Source organism: Oryzias latipes, chromosome 19 (assembly GCF_053564925.1).
Source record: "Oryzias latipes strain Hd-rR chromosome 19, Olatipes_Hd-rR_3.1".
Classification (NCBI taxonomy): Eukaryota; Metazoa; Chordata; class Actinopteri; order Beloniformes; family Adrianichthyidae; genus Oryzias; species Oryzias latipes.
This window is the reverse complement of record NC_136255.1, coordinates 15,219,903-15,238,183: the sequence shown is the minus strand read 5'-3', so window position 1 is coordinate 15,238,183 and position 18,281 is coordinate 15,219,903. Positions and strand designations below refer to the sequence as shown.

The 18,281-nt window shown below is 38.1% G+C and overlaps 2 protein-coding genes across 3 annotated transcripts in view; one reads left to right on the top strand and one right to left on the bottom strand.

Moving 5' to 3' along the window:
• Window positions 1-13,094, top strand: part of psme4b (proteasome activator subunit 4b) — a 38,391-nt gene extending 25,297 nt beyond the window's left edge. For both annotated transcript variants that reach the window (XM_004080451.5, XM_078937857.1), the window contains 16 exons: window positions 1,347-1,476; window positions 2,775-2,856; window positions 3,130-3,283; window positions 3,744-3,810; window positions 3,899-4,024; window positions 4,294-4,446; window positions 4,570-4,674; window positions 6,048-6,139; window positions 6,244-6,375; window positions 6,517-6,719; window positions 8,572-8,657; window positions 8,817-8,945; window positions 10,035-10,190; window positions 10,770-10,908; window positions 11,062-11,195; window positions 12,273-13,094. In XM_004080451.5, coding sequence (XP_004080499.3) covers window positions 1,347-1,476; window positions 2,775-2,856; window positions 3,130-3,283; window positions 3,744-3,810; window positions 3,899-4,024; window positions 4,294-4,446; window positions 4,570-4,674; window positions 6,048-6,139; window positions 6,244-6,375; window positions 6,517-6,719; window positions 8,572-8,657; window positions 8,817-8,945; window positions 10,035-10,190; window positions 10,770-10,908; window positions 11,062-11,195; window positions 12,273-12,407 — 2,023 coding nt within the window. In that variant the 3' untranslated portion in view covers window positions 12,408-13,094. The remainder of the gene's footprint in view (window positions 1-1,346; window positions 1,477-2,774; window positions 2,857-3,129; window positions 3,284-3,743; window positions 3,811-3,898; window positions 4,025-4,293; window positions 4,447-4,569; window positions 4,675-6,047; window positions 6,140-6,243; window positions 6,376-6,516; window positions 6,720-8,571; window positions 8,658-8,816; window positions 8,946-10,034; window positions 10,191-10,769; window positions 10,909-11,061; window positions 11,196-12,272) is intronic.
• A 417-nt stretch (window positions 13,095-13,511) lies between these two features.
• Window positions 13,512-17,117, bottom strand: chac2 (ChaC, cation transport regulator homolog 2 (E. coli)). The gene is made up of 3 exons (XM_004080452.4): window positions 16,735-17,117; window positions 15,680-15,715; window positions 13,512-14,610 (listed from the first exon to the last, which is right to left on the bottom strand). Exons 1-3 carry the CDS (start codon window positions 16,867-16,869, stop codon window positions 14,197-14,199), a joined length of 585 nt encoding a protein of 194 aa, XP_004080500.1. The 5' UTR covers window positions 16,870-17,117; the 3' UTR covers window positions 13,512-14,196.
• Between the last annotated feature and the right edge of the window lie 1,164 nt (window positions 17,118-18,281).

Here is an 18,281-nt window from a genome sequence, read left to right as displayed (position 1 = left end):
TTAAATACCAGTGGAATGCTCGGTCATTAGAATTTTCCTATCAGCCTTCCCTTCTAAACGTATCCAGACAATGACTCAATCAATACATGAAGACAGTAGATCTTAGTGTTGAACATAGAGGCTACTTACTTCGGGGCGCTGACCACCGAGATGGGCCGCCATTCTTGCCGTGACTCTCTCAGTCTGACTGCCTTCGATTTTTCCGGAAGAAAAAAAACAGTGCCCCCTACTGGTCGTTCCTGTTACGCATTTTGTATCAATTCGGTGTCTTGGAGAATAATATACTTTTAATATATATATTAGCGTTCAAAAGTGAACGTCATATTCTCAGATAATAATTTTTATTTTCCTTTAAAGTTTTTTTAAGCCCTGCTACACCCACTGAAGGAAATACGTTTAGAAGGGAGGGCTGATAGGAAAATTCTAATGACCGAGCATTCCACTGGTATTTAAACGCAGCACTTACGGACGAATTTGTGAGACGTGAAAACAGTCTTACGGTAGATCCAGGTGTAACCTTGGCTTCGTGTGTGCTTAACAAGGGATTCGTGCATGTTTTTTAAAGATGTATGTGTGTAAGTAATTTCAAACTGTTGTAATCTTAATTTGTGCATACGTAAATTGCATTTTGTATTTTTTTCATTTTATATTTTTTTAACTTATACACAAAACGTATTATGTGAGTAACAAATCACGCACAAATCCAAATTTATGCACAAATCCTAATTTACAAACGCACAAAGCAAGAATATGCATACACAAATCCTAATTTACGCACAAATCAAGAATTACGCACGCACAAATCCGACTGAGTCTAATTTCTCTCCATATCAATTCAGTTGCCATGTTTGGAACCAAACAACATCAGTAAATAGTGATTGATCTGCGTCAGTCTGAATCAGTGTTTCTTTGGCAACCATTCTCATCGATCAGGAGTGAGCATGTTGGAAGTCCACTACAGAAAAAAGACTGGGAAAAATAGGAAAAAAATAAAACGAGCAAGAACATGTTTAAAAAAGGTAGGAGAGCAAGAATGATTATTCTGACAAATATAATGACTGGGCAATAGCTGTTCATTTCACAATAGAAGCATATAGGATTTTGGTGGGTACGTCCTGTTTGAAACTGAAGGAAGGAGAGTTAACTCAGTCCAGTTCTCATATACAGTCAATGGTCAGAACACACCATGAAGTTATATTCTTAAACATAAAAAAGTCAGTGCGTTCATAATGCACCATACTGAGGTATATTTGTTTAATCATACTAATTTAAAGGTTCCAGTAGATAAGAGAGACAGAACCAAATGATTATTGTAACATTTCTTCGAATGTTTGTTTCTATTTCAGGCCCTGGAAGTTTGAACACATGGCTACAGATTTGTTGGCTCTCTTGCTGAGGGATGATCACCCGCTTCCCCCAGATGCCGTACTCTACTTCACACAGAGCCTTGTACATGATTCCATCAGCATACGCAAGGTCTGCATTGCTGTGTGTTTGTATAGATTTTCTTTTTTTCATTTGGACTAAAATCCAAACACTTTATGGTAGGATCTGTTTCCTCCCTTTGGTTATGAAAATGGAAATGTGGTGAATAAAAGCTTCTTTTTTTTTCCTCCTGCAGTTTTTCAGATGTGAGATTGAGCTTCCAACACACAATTGCCCTGTGGTTTCTCATGCAAGAGCAGCTCATAAGCATAGATATTGAAAAACCGCGCTCACACACAGGTCGAGGCAGTGATTGAAGTGGTCTAGAAACAGCTGCTGTGCCCCACTTTCATATAACATATGAACTGTAAAGCATGTACTATATTTATCATGTTTAATGTTAAGTTTTCAAAAAGTAAACTTACTTTTGGTATTGGTAATTTTCTTTTTGATATAAACGTCTCAAATAATAGTTTAAGTTAAGCTAGAATTGCTTGTCCTGCAAAAAAACAATAAAAGAACAATAAATGTAGTAATATATTTGTGTCATAACAGCAGATCCTAACAGCCGCTGATCAATACTGCCAGTTCATAAAGGTCTAACATCCGTGTTACATCTGAGGCACAGCGGATTTTAAAACAGAGCTGAACACAAGGCAAACTTTTTTCACTTACATGCACACAGGAGCCCACATCCCACTTTGTATTGTAGCGTATTAAACAAACGACCACACTGAAACTCAATGCAGGAAACGTGCAACTTTTTAAGAATAGATTTCACACTTCCTCGTGAAAAGAACAAATTATTTCTCTCCGTGTCACAGCACTCCCCCTGCCTTCTGTCTATACAGCAATGCATCATTTTAGCTCTTTTCTCTTTAAGCCCCCTTAAAGGCCACGTCTTCTCTAATTCGGATATAAGTTTGTTAAAAACAGGCAGGTGCATTTATTATGTTCACTAAACAGGACTTATTATGGCTGCTTTTTTGATAAATGAAACAAATAATAAAAAAGAAACTCTAAATTAAGTTGTATAAATAGCTCAGGAGTCTTATCTCACACAACAGAAAAAAACTTACTTTAGTTTGGACTTAAGGCTGTTTTCTTTTGGAGACTTTTGCATGCAGAAATAAAAGATGAAAAAACACTGCCAGAAAAGGAAATCCCCTGAAAGGATATTATGTTCTCCATAATATTATTTTACAAGACCTAAAGGTAGCCTATTTGTTCTACTTATAAAAGTAAAAGCCTCTCTGAAACATATGGGAAGTTTTATGATGACAAACAAGAGACACATTGAAAAACTGTATAAAAGCATGTGTTTTTTATTGATTTATTTTTGCTGTTAGGTTGCAATTTCAGCAATGGCTGGTATCCTGAAACAGTTGAAACGGCCAAGAAAGAAGGTGGCTGTGAAGCCGTCAGATTTAAGTGAGTTAATAAACAATGATTCCCCTTTATTTACATGAAGAACAATGGGTCTTTGCAGTTCTTGATGTTGTTTGAGTAAATAAAGGATTCATCGTGTAGTTTTAAGTATTCATTTAGTAAATTGCCTCTTAGAAAGCAGCATACGTCTTGATTTGGTGATTGTTAAAGGATGGATTTCTTTACGTTGTAGGCCAGTTTTGGTTTTATTCCTTCTGCAACTGTCTGAAAATGCTAATTTGTGTGTGTTTTGATTATTTTGCATTTTTCGCGTAGGTGGCATCCAGGATCCAGAGGGGGTGTGTGTAGGTGATCGTCAGGCAAATCGCTGGCTGCAGTATGACAGCAACAACCTCCCCCTGAGTCAGGAGCAGTGGGACTCACTGCAGTTTGTGGAGAAAACCCACTGGGGCTACTACTCCTGGCCGAGGTAAAGCCGAGATGACTGAGCGTTCAGCCGGTGCTCGACCAGCAGCTGAGCGGCTGATTAACTGTTCTGTTGAAATGAACTAAATATCTGATTGACTGAACTGCCTGGCTGATTTGGAGCTTGTCTTTGTGGCTTTGTGGCCACGTTTGTGTCGGACTAACTGCTGGATGAGTGATCTGGGGAGGGGGGGGGGATAACTAACGGAGGGGGTTGCACTGACTTCCTGTCACGGCAAAGCCCAGATAAGGTTGAATGAACGACTTACTGCCTGCCCTAAATAGCAGAATTGATGTATAGGCTGGCTGTCGTGGTATGCGGGTGGCTTGCTGACTAACTGACTTTATAATCAGCCATTTATCCTTTGTGCTTATTTGAAGAGAGTATGTGTCTATCCAGATTTCTTCTTTGTGTTGTTATCTATAAATCACAGCTGCCTGTTTTACTTTCCTGCTCCTTTCAGAGAAATGATGATCTATGCAGCTTCAGAAAAGCCACAAGATGACCTGCCATATGAGGAAATGAGTGAGGTGAATTCTCAGGCTGCACCACCCACAACATTATCACTGTGAGGCCTCTCTAATGTTTTAAAAATACTTCTTTTTTTTTGTCTCTCAGGGTGAAAAGATCATATATGAATATTTCTCAGACCCCGAGTTTATTGTCCAGTTGATAGAGTTTCTGTCTTTGGAGGAACGGAAAGGAAAAGACAGCTTCAACCCTCGCCGCTTTTGTCTCTTCAAGGTGCAGTTTAAATTCTCATGCTGTGACGCTATGACAAGCTATTTTTTTGACAAAGAAGTGACACAGCGCAGTGCTTTTCGCCAAGGCTGAACTCAAGAAAGCTGCAATTTCTTTCATCATCTCCTGTGATTTATTGTTCTCTGTCAGAGAGTGGTTCACTTGCATCAACCAAATGGCTGTAATCTGTCTTTTTCAGAAGAAAAAAAATATATATCTTTTTTTCTTCGTCGCTGAATGAACCCTTATGTTCATGCACACTTGATTTGCAGGGACTTTTTCGTAACTATGGCGACATATTCCTGCCATTAATGTGGCCTCACCTGGAGCGGCTTGCCGGTGACCCCCACGAGAGCTCACAGCGCTGTGTGTGTGAGATTACTGCTGGTCTAATCAGAGGTAGCAAGCACTGGAGTTTCAGCAAGGTGCTGGAAATACACACGCATCAAAAAGAAAAAAACACACTGCACAGGTTTTTTGATAAGAAAAGTCAATATCAATAAGAAACTTTCATTACTGCTTGTGTGTGTGTCTGTGTGTGCGCTTAGCTGGACAGGTTATGGCGGCTTTTGTGCCCTTTGATCCGGACGGCATTAGCCAACATCACCGTGGAAACCTTCACAGACTGGGGCACATGCATCGCCACAGCTTGTGTGAGTTCATGCAAACAGATTTATCATACAAATTACATATGACTGTTTTCTACTGACAATCTTTCAAAATTATTATTATTGTTTGTGTTTTTTTTTATGTCAATAAATCAATACAGCAAATCTAAAGCAGAAAATTGTGTCGGTGTAGAATTTCTGAATGAAAAAAAACTGCTAAATCTTTCATTTTCTAATGAGTGCTCAAAGTAATTAGCATTACAGCTAAATGGAACTAGTTAAGACTCAGATTTTTTTGTACTTTTACGTTTTTGTTTAAAGATCCACTACGAAAATCGTAATTTTAGTGTTTTAACATTTTCTCGTGGCATTTTTCTGACAAAGAAGGACACACATTAAGCAAATTATCTTGTAAATTGTATTTCTTGATTTAAATTGTTGTGAATCAGAAGCAGATAAAAAATGAAAAAAAGAGCTAATTTGTAACGTAAAAAATACACTGCACCGAGCTTTAAGCAACAGGGAGGGGAAGGGAGGTTGGGGTTGCCTATAACTCACAAGCAAATTTCTATTGAATAACGGTTACTTTGCAAAAACTATCCTAAAAAAAAAGATACAGTTTTTTTCTATATCATTTTAGCAAAAACAGCATAATCAAATAAAAAACTAATAGGAACGCCTTTACAATAACTCAAAAGATAATTGGAGTGGGACTCTAAATTTTATTACCAGCCAGAACAAAGGAGGAAGGAGAAAAGATTGCTTTAGTCAGAAAATAAAAAAAAGACCTGTGAAAGCTTACAATTAGTAATGTATATTTACATTAATCCCAATGAATTTATATTGACTAAAAGTTGTAGAGGTTTTGGATTTTCGGTTAATGTTTGCTTGACTTTCACATACGCTGCCTATCACTAGCAGGAAACTTCAAAACATCCAATTCTCTGTTTTATCACCGCTTCCCTTTGAACTTGTGCCACTTCAGTGGCTCTTAAACGGTGTCACCTGCAATGCTGACTCTTTTAAGGACATACTGCTGTTTAAAAAAGGTTTAATAATTTGAGCAATTTGAACTAGAATATTCACTCCCCCAACATTTTAAGAGACGTTTTAGCTAAAGTCCAGTAAAATCGAACCAACTGGTGAAACATTAGCGGTGAATTTGGATAAAAGTGGCAAATTTTGAGCAATTAATCTGTAATTTCAGATTAAGTACATCTGGACAGATGATCACAACCGTGAAAAAAGTATTGGTTGGTCAAGAATATCAGTATCTGAAACGCATTTTTCTGTCAAAATATAACACTTTTATTTCCAAAAGGACTCAAACATTCAGGCAATTATCAAACTGCTACTCGCTCATCTGAGCTACTTCTGCTAAAAATGACTTGGTGCTGCTTTTGGATGTTGACCCTTAGGAAGGAAGAGACCCCAGGAAACTCCACTGGCTGTTTGAGTTGCTGATGGAGAGTCCTCTCAGCGGAGAGAGCGGCTCATTCAGGGATGCCAGGTGTGAAAAACTGATGTGGAATGCTTGTAATGACATGAGCTGAAATATTTTGCTGCGCTGAAGCACATCAAACCGTATCTGTCCATCTTCTGTGTATTTTTTAGCTTGCTGTATGTGCTTCAGGGAGGTCTGGCCCAGCAGCAGTGGAGGGTTTCTGAACTGCTGCACAGGCTGCTGGCTTATCTGGAGCCTAAACTCACTCAGGTTTACAAAAACGTCAGAGAGCGCATTGGCAGGTAAAGCAACAACAAAAATAATCAAACTTCTTTCAACTTTATTTTGACTTGTCCTCTGTTCTTCTAGTTGCTTCTATTCTACACATTTTACTCTTCTCCCCTCGCCTTGCTTTTCTCTCCTCACTTACCCCCTCTCTCCAGTGTCCTGACCTATATCTTCATGATAGACGTGTCCCTGCCACACACCAGGCCCACGTCTTCCCCCCACGTGGCAGAATTTGTCACTCGGGTCCTAGAGAGACTCAAGCCCCTCACATCAGAGCCAGAAATCCACAACCACGTCCACGAGGAGAACACCCAGGAGACAGATGAGCGCACCCAGGCTGTCAAACTGCTCAAGACAGGTCAGAATGTGGATGCTGGACTGTTAACTGTGTGGTGGATGAACGTGGTGGAGGCCACAGATGACTAAAGCTTTGGAAATACACGACTCCTCCAGATCTTTTTTGATTCAACAGAATAATTCAAGTTGAAAACTTCTTATGTATTCAGCTTTTACTTTTATTTAAGAGAAAGTATTGGGATGCAAAGTACTGATGATGTGCAGTTCTTAGGATCTCTAATAGATTTTATGAAAAGAATTTAAGTCAGATCTTGGCAGTGTTACAGTAATTTAAGAGCTATATTTTATCATTAAACTGCATTCATTCGTGGCTCCTTCAGGGCTACTGTTTTGTCTGTTAGGGTGCACGATATTTAGGTCTTTCTGGTGACTTGCAGATGTGGTGACCTTTCCATTTCTGTGTTGGTGCTGGACGATCTCTGATGAGGCAGTGTTGAAGCTCATCCTTTGACATGCAGCGTGGTGTCATTCTTGCACAGTTTAGCATTAAGAGTGTTTGACAGCTTTTAGGGTAATTGTTGGCACCTATTGTCTCTTGTGTGTGCGTGTGAGACACAGTTCTGGTGAATGTAATCTGAATAAATAAGTAGGTAGAGACACGTGGACAAAATTGTTGGTAAGCCTCTGAATGAAAGAAAAACACACACTGATATCCCTAATTTGACTTCACAGTGGCAAAAGTACAAAGGAAAATGTGCTAAAAATCAACCAATGATAATCAGACATAGTTTACTCATTCCACAAAAAAAGAAAAAGGCCTGGAAAATAAAATGATGGCGCCCTTACTTAAAATTTTGTTGCACAATATTTATGAGGTGCTATACGCCAATGGGAGAGCATCTAAACAAATGGATTATGGGAAATGGGGGCAGGCTTACAACAAACCAAAAGTTCCTCATATAACTCAGAGGCAAATTTCTAATGAACTACTGCCACTCTGTAGAAACTATGTCCTAGTAGATGACACAGGTTTCTTTGATCTCGCGTTTCTAAGACTCCCATCTCATTACCATGAGCATGACCATTGTATAGAACTTGGTACATGTGTTCTACCCTGTAGTACCTTATCATTCCACTAGAGACAGTAGAAGGGCTTTTCCTGCTCATTTCAAAATGGCTGCTTCCACGAAATCTCGAAAAGAGACTCAAAATTTTGTGGCTAGAAAATCTCATCTATTGTAATTCATTTTTTTCAATGACAACTTGCTGTTGTAAACTAATTCAAATTTTGTTGATAATTAACACTTTATAATACAGTTATAACATATTAGAAATTTGTGAATATTGAAAAAAAAAGTGGATTTCATCGAAAGGTTTAAAAAAAATGTTTAATTTAATTTGTAAAAGAAAATTGAATTTTCTTTTATGTTGTGGGCTTTACAGGGTTAAAAAAGTGTTTTTTCGTTACCTTTTTTAAGCATTTGTGGGACCAAGACTGCATTGTCAGCTTTAAAAAAAAGTGAAATTATTTCCATATGAGAAGGTGAAAATATTTCATGGAAAAGCATAAACAGATTTCTCCTGTAACCAGAATTTCAAAAGAAACAAGCTTACCGATGTGCATCTTAAAAACCTCTCCTATTATGTTCATTTGTTTTCAGATTTGTATTTCTATTACATTTATCTTTTACACTCTTATAACCTCTTTGCCAGAGTCTTTTCCATTTTTTTTACAGCTATTGTTATTGTTATTGTTAAGTCTCTATTATACAGTGGCATAAATTGGGATTTGTCTTTTGCTAGCAGAGCTGTGCAGTTATGTTCCAGCTAAAGTTCCTGTTATTTGGCAGTAACCCAAGCTTATCTTTGTGTGTGCATGCACACATTGGCCAACCTTTCCTGTGCGTTTGCAGTGTTAAAGTGGCTGATGGCGAGCGCTGGGCGAACTTTCACCACCCCTGTTCAGCAGCAGCTGCAGCTCCTGCCTCTGCTCTTCAAGGTAAGAGCACACAAGCCCACAGTTCCCACCACAGCATTATTACCCACTCAATCTTACTTGCCCATTAAACTCAATTTCTCTCTTCATTTACCCAAAATGGTGCGTTGCTGTGTGTCTTCCTGCCTCTCTGTCTCACTCTGTGTTTGTCTCTCCCTGCAGATTGCCCCAGTGGAGATTGATGAGAGCTATGATGAGATGAAGCAGGATGCGCGCACGTGTCTTTCTCTCATGTCCCAGGGCTTGCTGTATCCTGAACACATCCCTCTGGTTCTGTCAGGATTGGAGGAGGTATGTACACATAAAAATAAAAACAAACTGTCCTTGTGTCTTAAGGTCCCACTCCGATCATCTTTTGATCTATTTTCAAAGTGTTCCCAGTGGTCTTTTAATTATGATTATGCCGTTTTTAGGCAAAGTTTTAAAAACAGTGTCGTTTTCTACGACATAGTTGCTGCCGAGCGGCACAGAGTAAGCCTTCCCCCAATACCCATCATCAGTCTGTTTACACTCTTTAGTTTACAGACCCTCACAATCCCAACCTAATATTACTGGTGCAACAAAGATATTGGAGCTTTCTAGAAATACAGTTTTGAGCTGGAGGCTAGTTCAGACGAGGAAAACGCACATCGAATCTATCTAGTCTAGTCTACAAGCGGTTGCATCAGAATGAAGCGGAGCAGAGAGCTTGTGGATTGCCATAGTAGCTTCCATGTCACACCTACAAGCTTTTTCCAAGGGAATTTTTTTGTCTGCTCCTGATTTACAACAATTTGAATAAAGAAATACTCAGAACTCAATTTTCTTTATATGTCCTCCATCATGAGAAATTGCCACAAGAACATGTTAAAAACACCAAAAACACGATTTCTTCGGGGTGATTCTTTAAACCAAATTGTATCTCAATTAGGCTAAGTTTTAACCAAACTATGCCCCTAAATATCCTATCCTTCTAAATAACCTAATAAACTACAGGAATTGGGGGATGTTTTTTTTTCCATCTAATAGCTAGCACAAAAGATTTCAGATAAGGAGCTTGGGGTTGTGTTCCTTTTCGCAGCAGTGAAGCAGAGGATGTCACATTCCTCTGGGACTCCATGATGTCATCATCCCGGGAAAGAAAAAAAAAGCCTGGAAAGCAACCAGACGCACCAGATTTGCTAAAAGCCTTTATGCGTCTGAGTGCAGCTGCTCCTAAGCTCTTCACACAGCAGTCATGCTGCATCGGCCCAAAAATGTCCACGCTAATTCACTGCTGTCGCACAAGATAGCAGAGCCATGTTCCGAACAGAGTCTCCTAGGTTGGACATTTTGGTCAAAAAAAAATAAAAAAGAACTTAAAACTTGCATCTTTCTCTTCCCCCCTCGTTCCATTTCCAGATGACAGGTAGCAGATCGTGGCACGCTCGCTTCTCGGTGCTGACCTTCCTCCAGATCATGGTTTTTTACAACCTATTCACCGTGCTCAGTCTGCCCACCGAGGTTCTGCGAGTCCAAAAACTGGTAATGCAGCTGCTGCTCGACGAACAGCTTGAGGTACTCCACAAAAAGACGCCTCCATTCAAATAAATGATTGCCAGCTCTTACAATTCACGCTAAAAGATAGCTCTCTACTTTTTTTCATGCTCCGATTACACAGCTGTAGCCTAGCACTTCATAATAGCTGTCCAAAACCCCGACTACATTTAACTTCTCTTGCTCCTCCTTAGAATTATCAACATTTTTTTATGATTTGATGAAGTGATATATCTTTTGTAGTTTTTGACCTATTTTGCCTGCTTTTAAACAGTCCCCATATGGATGTACAGAAAAGCAAAATCCATTATATCTTTTTTTTATTTGCAGTATTTGCTATATCTTTGTGGAAGTTTCTATTTTAGCACATCAACTATCACTCCCAGGATATTCATAATTTACATCAAGGGATGTAAGAGGGCACTAATGTTCAGCTAACATCTTCTTTTCTGCTCATCCTCTGTCCTGCATCCTCCCCTTTCACGGCTTTTAATAAATTACACCAACCTTCCCCTCACTCAGTTGGTTACAAGCTTCTTCTGACTTTACCAGGTCTAATTTTACATTCCTCCTCTCTTCTCTTTCCCGTTCTCCCTGAAGGTTAGGGACATGGCGTGCACCACCCTCAGCGGTTTACTGCAGTGCCAGTTCATCCCTCTGGACTCCAGTCTGCAGACTCAGCTCCAGACGCTGAGTCAGACCTGCATCCCCAAGGCCAGAGGGGAGCTGGCCTCCACAGGTACATGCTTCAGCTCACGTCACTTCCACACAAGAAGGCAATCACAGCAATACTTGCCCTATTACCCTTCCTTATCTCAGGGGAATTGCAAGCTTAGACGTTTTTAAGCCTATTTTCACTTTCCCATTTGTGTGTCTGCACGTTTCCATCCAGACTTAGTGCGGCGCCATGCTGGAGTGCTCGGCCTGAGTGCGTGCATTCTGTCGAGCCCCTATGACGTCCCGCAGTGGATGCCTCAGATACTGATGGAGCTGAGCGACCATCTCAACGACCCGCAGCCTATAGAGGTGCGCCGTTATACTCAGACAAGGAGCCCTGAAAGCTGTGATTTGAAACAATACAATTTCATTGTCCAATTGAGGAGAAAATTGATCTTTAGTCTTTATCTTATGCATGAAGAATACACACAGTGTCGCTCCAAGAGCAGACTTTTACTTCCTCATTTTATAGTTTGAAGGTTTTTTGATGAGAATTGAAAGAAATGAAAAAAATTAAAAGAAAAAGTTGAAAGAAAATATTAGGGAATTATAAAAAAAACATTGTTCACAAATAATTTAATTGTTTTAGCATTTAGTTTTTTCGGAAAAAAATCATAATATTGCAAAAAAAAAAAATATTATTCTGCTTGAGAATTATATTCTTTGCATCATATAACAGATTAAAAATGGATTCGGCTCAACAATGTTTACGTTTTTACAGAGCTCACATAGTTGTTAATGTGAGGGCTGCTGTATAGACTTAATGTTTCATCTCCAGCCACCCTCAGCCCACACTCTCCTAGTTTTAATGTGAAATCCAGCAATGAAATATAGAGTGAGAGCCATGGTTAGTTTTTATCTGTTTTCACACCTGAGCTTTAATGAAGAGGAAGAATTGCTGCAAACATCCTCTTTAATGCAGCCCTGCTCTCTGCACTGCACCCTGATAATGAGAGTGAAGGGCAGCCCTTTGGGCTCAGCTGAGAAAAGGTTGTTCCTCTTTAATCCAATGAGTATTCCTATTGTTTAGCTCGAGTAGGGAAGGTAATTACAAGTTAAACTTTCTTATATTTTAAAAAGTTTTTATCCAACTCGCAAAGGAAAGGTACGTTATCTACTAAATATATAGACATTCTTTTGAAATTTGGAAGAACTTTGATGTTATAGGTAATTCTTATTCTTTATTTTTTTGAGAATTTATTTTTTAAATGATGACATGACAAGAAAACCACTTAACTTAAAAAAAAAATCTAGCAAATTTGTCACTTCAATAAGTCTAGAACTAGCTATTGTGTGCTGTCCCACTTACATAAAATCCATAGGCAAGTATGGTTATGTGTTTATGGGGGTTTGGAACTTATGGATGTTTGGCGATCTTCCTATTAGATGACGGTGAAGAAGACCCTGTCGGAGTTCAGACGCACTCACCATGACAACTGGCAGGGACATCGGCAATGCTTCACTGACGACCAGCTGCTCGTGCTCACAAACCTGCTGGTCTCTCCCTGTTACTACGCCTAAAGGTCTACCCAACTCTCCCTGCGCTGGACTTTCCAAACACATTAGAAAAAGAAAAAAACAACTTCTTTAAAGCTGGGAACTCCGAAAAATGTGTTAATTCTGGGACTTCATGAGGCACTTTTGGCCTTTAGTTACAATTCAGAGGAAATCCATTTCAAATTGTGACACCAAGCTGCAGAGCAGCCTCAAAGGCATAAAAATCCTTTAGGTTCCACTTTTTAATAATCTTATAGCAATAATGTCAAAATAAAAACTAAAATCAGGTCATTAAATTTCAAACAACTAGAGTATAATCAAGAAATATATTATTATATAAAAGTAAATTATTTAATCTGATATTATTATTTATATATAACACAATTGTCTAACTATATAATACATACATATATATATACATATATATATATATATATATATATATATATATATATATATATATATATATAAAATGGAAGTTGATCAAATTAAGAAATACTGTATAATATCAGACACACTCCTAAACTGAGAAAGCATTCGCTAGTTAAATCTGTTTTTTTAAAACTCCGGTTTTATTTCTACACAGCACTCTACCACAAAGGCTTCTTTTTGCATGGATAGGTTTGTGCCAAAATGTTTAAAGTTGTTCCTGCTACAGCCAATACATACCTGTAAAGAGTTTAAAAGAAAAAATAAAATCAGATAAAGGTGTGGTTGTTGTTTCTACTCTGACTGTAGTTTTGTACTAAAAGTGATGGGACTTGGGTGCCATCCCTTTGTTTGATGACAGACAGTCTTTTCAGGATGATAAGTAGCAAAGACATGCTTGAGATCTTGATAATTACATTTTCTTTATTTCTAAATGAGGATATTTATCCTTTTTGGGGACATTTTGTGATTGGATGCTGATATATTTGATCTATAATTCTACTTGTATGTTGCATATGGGACATGACTGTCCAGCATTAGGATGCAGTTTGCCCCATGGAGTTCAGTGACATCCTCATTGCAATATTGTAGCAATCGTAAGATGTCACCATTTATTAAAATTACATGTGATTTCTCTTCAAAGTAATAACCTATAACAAAGCTAAAGCCAGCTTTCAGTCACACAAAATACAGGTACAGTTGTTGAGAATGTCCTGCAGGCCTTTATTGTGAAACATGATGTGCTGCTTGGCCAAAAAGAAAACATAAATGTTTTTATTTGGATTTAACAATTCACAAGTATGGGTAATAAGGGGAAAAAAAAACTTCTTAATATTTTCGCTCCAAAATGTAATTTTTCCCCCACAACTCATTAGCTACTTTAACATTTCTGTAGAAAGACACATCTTGTGGTCATGAAGAAGAAGCCCTGGCTATTGTCAGGCAGAAGACAGAGTTCACTCAGGACAAACTGACACCACACAAGAACTATAACAAACAACCATCAATTCTAATTTTAAGACTTTTTTAAAGGCCTTTTTTTTTAACAGAGTTTTCAGCAAAAAGCAACAAGTTAACATCTGATTGCAGTGAGATAAGTGATCAATACAGATTCCGAAGCAGAAATAAAACCCTGAAAACCCTCTTCTCCATCTTATAACCTGCAAAAAACATCAAAAAGTTGCCATTTTAGGAAATATTTTTACTAAATCTTTACATTGTTACGTTTATTGTGATTGATTTTTCCCAGGGCTATGTTGTTGTGAAGTGGTTACCATCTGGGTTTGGCCCCTTGGCCTCTTTGCATGTGATGGGCATGGCCTGTTCTTGGTGTTCCTTGCTTCCACCTGGAGACTGCTGGGAAAAGGTCCAGCTGCGACCCGGATTAGGAAGAAGCAGGGATGGAGACTTGATGAGTAGATAGATTATTCTGTACGTTTAACAATCTTTCTCTCACTAGGGATTCAAGAGAAAACAGATGTGCATCTGAATCCTCAGGCAGGATGGACCTCACAGCATCGGCTAGCTTGAACAGATACTCTGTATTTTTCCCGCTGGGGCCTGTAGAGTTGATAATCTGATTGGCTATGTCGTCCATAGAGGCGGGGCCAAGGTAGTTTGGATTACCCTGAGAGCCGATGTAGAGCAGTGTCTCACATGGTGAAGAAGTGGATGATGGACGGGGATAGAATGGGACGGTGATGACTTGATAACCACCTTTTTCTCTGTGGTCGAGGTAGTCTTTCACCTCCTGCTCTCGGCCTTCTGGCAGCTTGTAGGCAACACCCCAAACACAGCCCTGAAAAATAGTATAAAATCGTATAGAAGCAGAAACGGATAGGTTGACCACGAGAGGAGGTGGTATGTTGAACTATACACACAAAATATATTACCAGCATGTAAAATGGAAAAAACAAATGTTTTTTTTATTTTGATTTATAAAAAAACTAAACATTTCACATTTAAAAACATTTTCTAAAATGTTTAAATAATAACAAAACTTTAAAATTGTCACAAAATTAAATATAAATCATTTCTTCAGAGAGGCAGGGTATCATCAGAAATTCGCCTCATCCATCTGTTTACATGCCCTCTCACTAGCTTACAGCCCCTTTTGAGTCAAATGGCAGCTCGCAGTAGGAAAACAAGCACCTACATGGATTCATTTATCCAGCTGCTTATTACAGAGTGGTACCATTAGGAAAATGGGCCATACAAAGATATAAGACTGATTGTATTATCATTTAACTACATCCCTAGTAGAAAACAGAAGGGGACAGTTAGCACTCTTTACATCTTGTAATTGACTGAAGCGTCTCGCAGTTATACCCTGTTAAAGTTTTAATCAAAAATTATTTTGAAATTACATAAATCCTGAGCTATAAGTACCAATATACTCTGATTACTATGTGAGACAAATCTCAGTTGCTTTCTGTACTGCAATAAAAGAACAATTGCAGGTTAAAAAAAAGAAGCAAACAAGTAGGCAGACCTTATCAAAGAAAATGTGATTGCTTTAGGAAAATGTCCATAATAAACAATGGTCTGTACTTGGATGTAGGAAATGAATCGTGATTGTATGAAATGAGTCCATTCCTGTAGCATTTATGGACAATATTTCCATTTAAACTGCTCATAATTTTAAAGCATTTATCTACAGTTTTGATAATCTCTCAAATAATGTAGACCTTTTTAATTGTGTTTTTAAAAATAAATTTAAAATAATTTTTTTTACAGGTTTTGTGTACTGTGCAGGCTGGCTGAGATGAGATTTTTCAAGGTTGTTCGAACAGACTGTAGAACGAAAGAACAATGTGACATGACAACTTTTGAGTAATTTTTCAAATCAAGACTTGGCTCTGACTTACTTCTGGATCTTCCACCACAGTAACAACACGGCCGGGCTGGAAAGAACAAAAAGGATTAGAGTCGACAAGGTTGCAAAACACTGTATCAAATGTTACTTTATTAGGCTTACATCTTAAGTCTTAGTCTCGTAATCTTAAGTATTAAATTGGGTGGGTGTTCATAAAAACACAGGATTATTTTATGCCCCACATCCCTGGTATCATGTTGTGTGGCCTCCCAGTTTGTGATCTAATAACCAATCTTTGAAACCGATAAAGTGGGGGACCCAGTGTTCATTGTACTAAATGTTATTGCATGCCATCCCTATCATTTAAGATTTATTGTATGTCATGTTTTTCTAGTTTATTTTGAGTCAAAATGTGACATAAACCCGCACTTAAAAGACAGATGGTGAGGTACGCAATAGCATCGTCTCAACAGAGAGGGCGCTAGTGAGCTCTCTAGTAGAAAATATATGTATATAAAACCTAAAATTATAAAAATAAATAAAAAATGACAAATAAATAAAAACAAAAGGGGTTTATACAAATGTATACCTTGTGCACATTATAAAGTACGCTACGGTAAAGTCTATTGCTAGGAATCCTTAAAAATTAACTTTTATGTTGAGTAATATTCCAATCATGTTACTAAATAAATGTTTTACAAAACAACAAAAAAGTGGTTACAAAAAGTTTTTTAAGTAAGGATCGGTGAAGGACATTGTTCGCCAGCTGGGGATGGGGGGTTGTTTTCGCGAGTGTCTCCGGTCCCTAACCCCCGTAAATATCGGGTAGTATGAGACTGTAGTCTCCAATTTTGGACAATTGTTCCACCAGCATTACTTTTAAATAGAAGAAAGCCAGCTGTTTTTTTTTTTATAAAGATGTAACAGGTGAAAACATTTTTCCATTTGGTACCATTACCACCACAAACCTATACAATGACGTACAAGTATGACCTGTCTGTCTCTGTTGGCATACATGGAGATAATATTGAACTCTACAAGCAGCACACTTTAAGTGCGTTTTCTCTTTTTTAGTAAATGCTCAATAACCGTGTCAAAAGCCCTTACCTTGCCAGGAACTCCTCTGTGGTCGGTACTGCCCTGCCAAAAACGCCGGCTGAACCCTTTAATATAGCCAACTCTCTTCTCCTGATAAGGAAAATCAACTTTCCAAATGAGGGACCCGTAGCCGAACACCCACATAGTGCTGTTAAGCTAGCGTTACCCTGACAACAACAGAGACGGTCGGAGCTGGATGAGAGGTAGTAGGTTTGTTCTAAGTGCTTACAGGTTAAAGCAGAACTTGCGTCTCTAACAGGCCAGTCATGTTGACCTATCAGCGCACAGGTAATATTTAACTACCGGCATATTTATACTTGCTACGACACCTGCTTGTCCCGAAAAGAAATTGTCACGTCATTTTGATTACGTAACTAGAACCATTTCCTTTTACGCCCTTTCAGAAGAAAATTCACTCGTCAATTATTTTCTAATGACATTGAAATAATACAAAATAAGGATAGACGTTTACTTTTTATATATTAAAAAAAGTACATCTAGTTATATTTTACATCAATAGGAAATGCGATGTTGTGATGCTTATTTTGCTTTCAGAAGTTAGACTTTTATTGTGAAGGGAAGTCACCTGGCCGGACATTTAACTTTTTCAATCTCATAATCTTTAAGGGTAAAAGGTACAGGTGAGAGGAATTTAGTAGAAACACTGGTGCGATAAACGCGACCATAAAAATAAAATATTTAACAAATAGCTAAATAAAATCACTGACAATCCAGTTCATCTCATTGTGAAATGTTGTGCTACTCCATGAGAAGTTTGTCACAAAAGTTAAAAATTGCTCACTTAAGGCAAATTGATATTTTTTATACATATACTTAAACAGTTATAGATAAATAAATGCAATAAAAAACGTATCCAGGACTGCGTTTATTTGTGCTGCTGATAAATAAATACATGCAAGCTTTCACAATGTTTACAAAGTTGCATATAACACTAACAGATGAACAAATAACATATGACTTCTTGCTGCCTTGGCAGATGTTTGGTGAATTAAACCATATTTAACAAACTTAGCAGGACTAATTCTTTTTTATCTTAACTCATGTATTTATCCCAAACACAAAATATTTCTATTACCCTTTATTAATGAGTAACTTTTAATTTCCCTTCAATAAATATCCATTTGTGTCATTTACATCAATGAACTGAGCACCCAGATTTTTATCCTAACAGCAGGGGGTGCTGACTTTCTATTTCCATACTGCCTCATATTTAGTACTTCCATAGCAAATTGTTTTCATTTATGCAAGCGTGTGAGTTTTTCAGAAACAAATGAAGTGGATGGCAGCCGTCTGGTGTAATGTCAGTTCCATGAACAGCTGCCATGCTCATTCTTGTCTTTCTGAGAAATGTTAGTCAGCAAACCTTTGATCCGATGTGCCAGACTCTGTGGCTTGACTCTCCAGCTGGGCTGAAAAAGGTTGCAAAGGAAAGATCTGGCACGCTGGAAGCCTTTCTTAGAACTGAAGCTAAACCAGCACAAGTCTAAAGCTCAGTTTTTACAGCAGAAATGAACACAAAGGTTGGATGGGTTTTT

Bases quoted from the DNA above. Each gene is read 5' to 3' on its own strand.
- chac2 (XM_004080452.4), bottom strand. From the start codon at position 16,869: ATGTGGGTGTTCGGCTACGGGTCCCTCATTTGGAAAGTTGATTTTCCT. The intron at 15,716-16,734 runs GTAAGGGCTTTT...TGTTCTTTCCAG, and splicing joins ACAGAGGAGTTCCTGGCAAG to CCCGGCCGTGTTGTTACTGT. The intron at 14,611-15,679 runs GTAAGTCAGAGC...ACTATTTTTCAG, and splicing joins CTGTGGTGGAAGATCCAGAA to GGCTGTGTTTGGGGTGTTGC.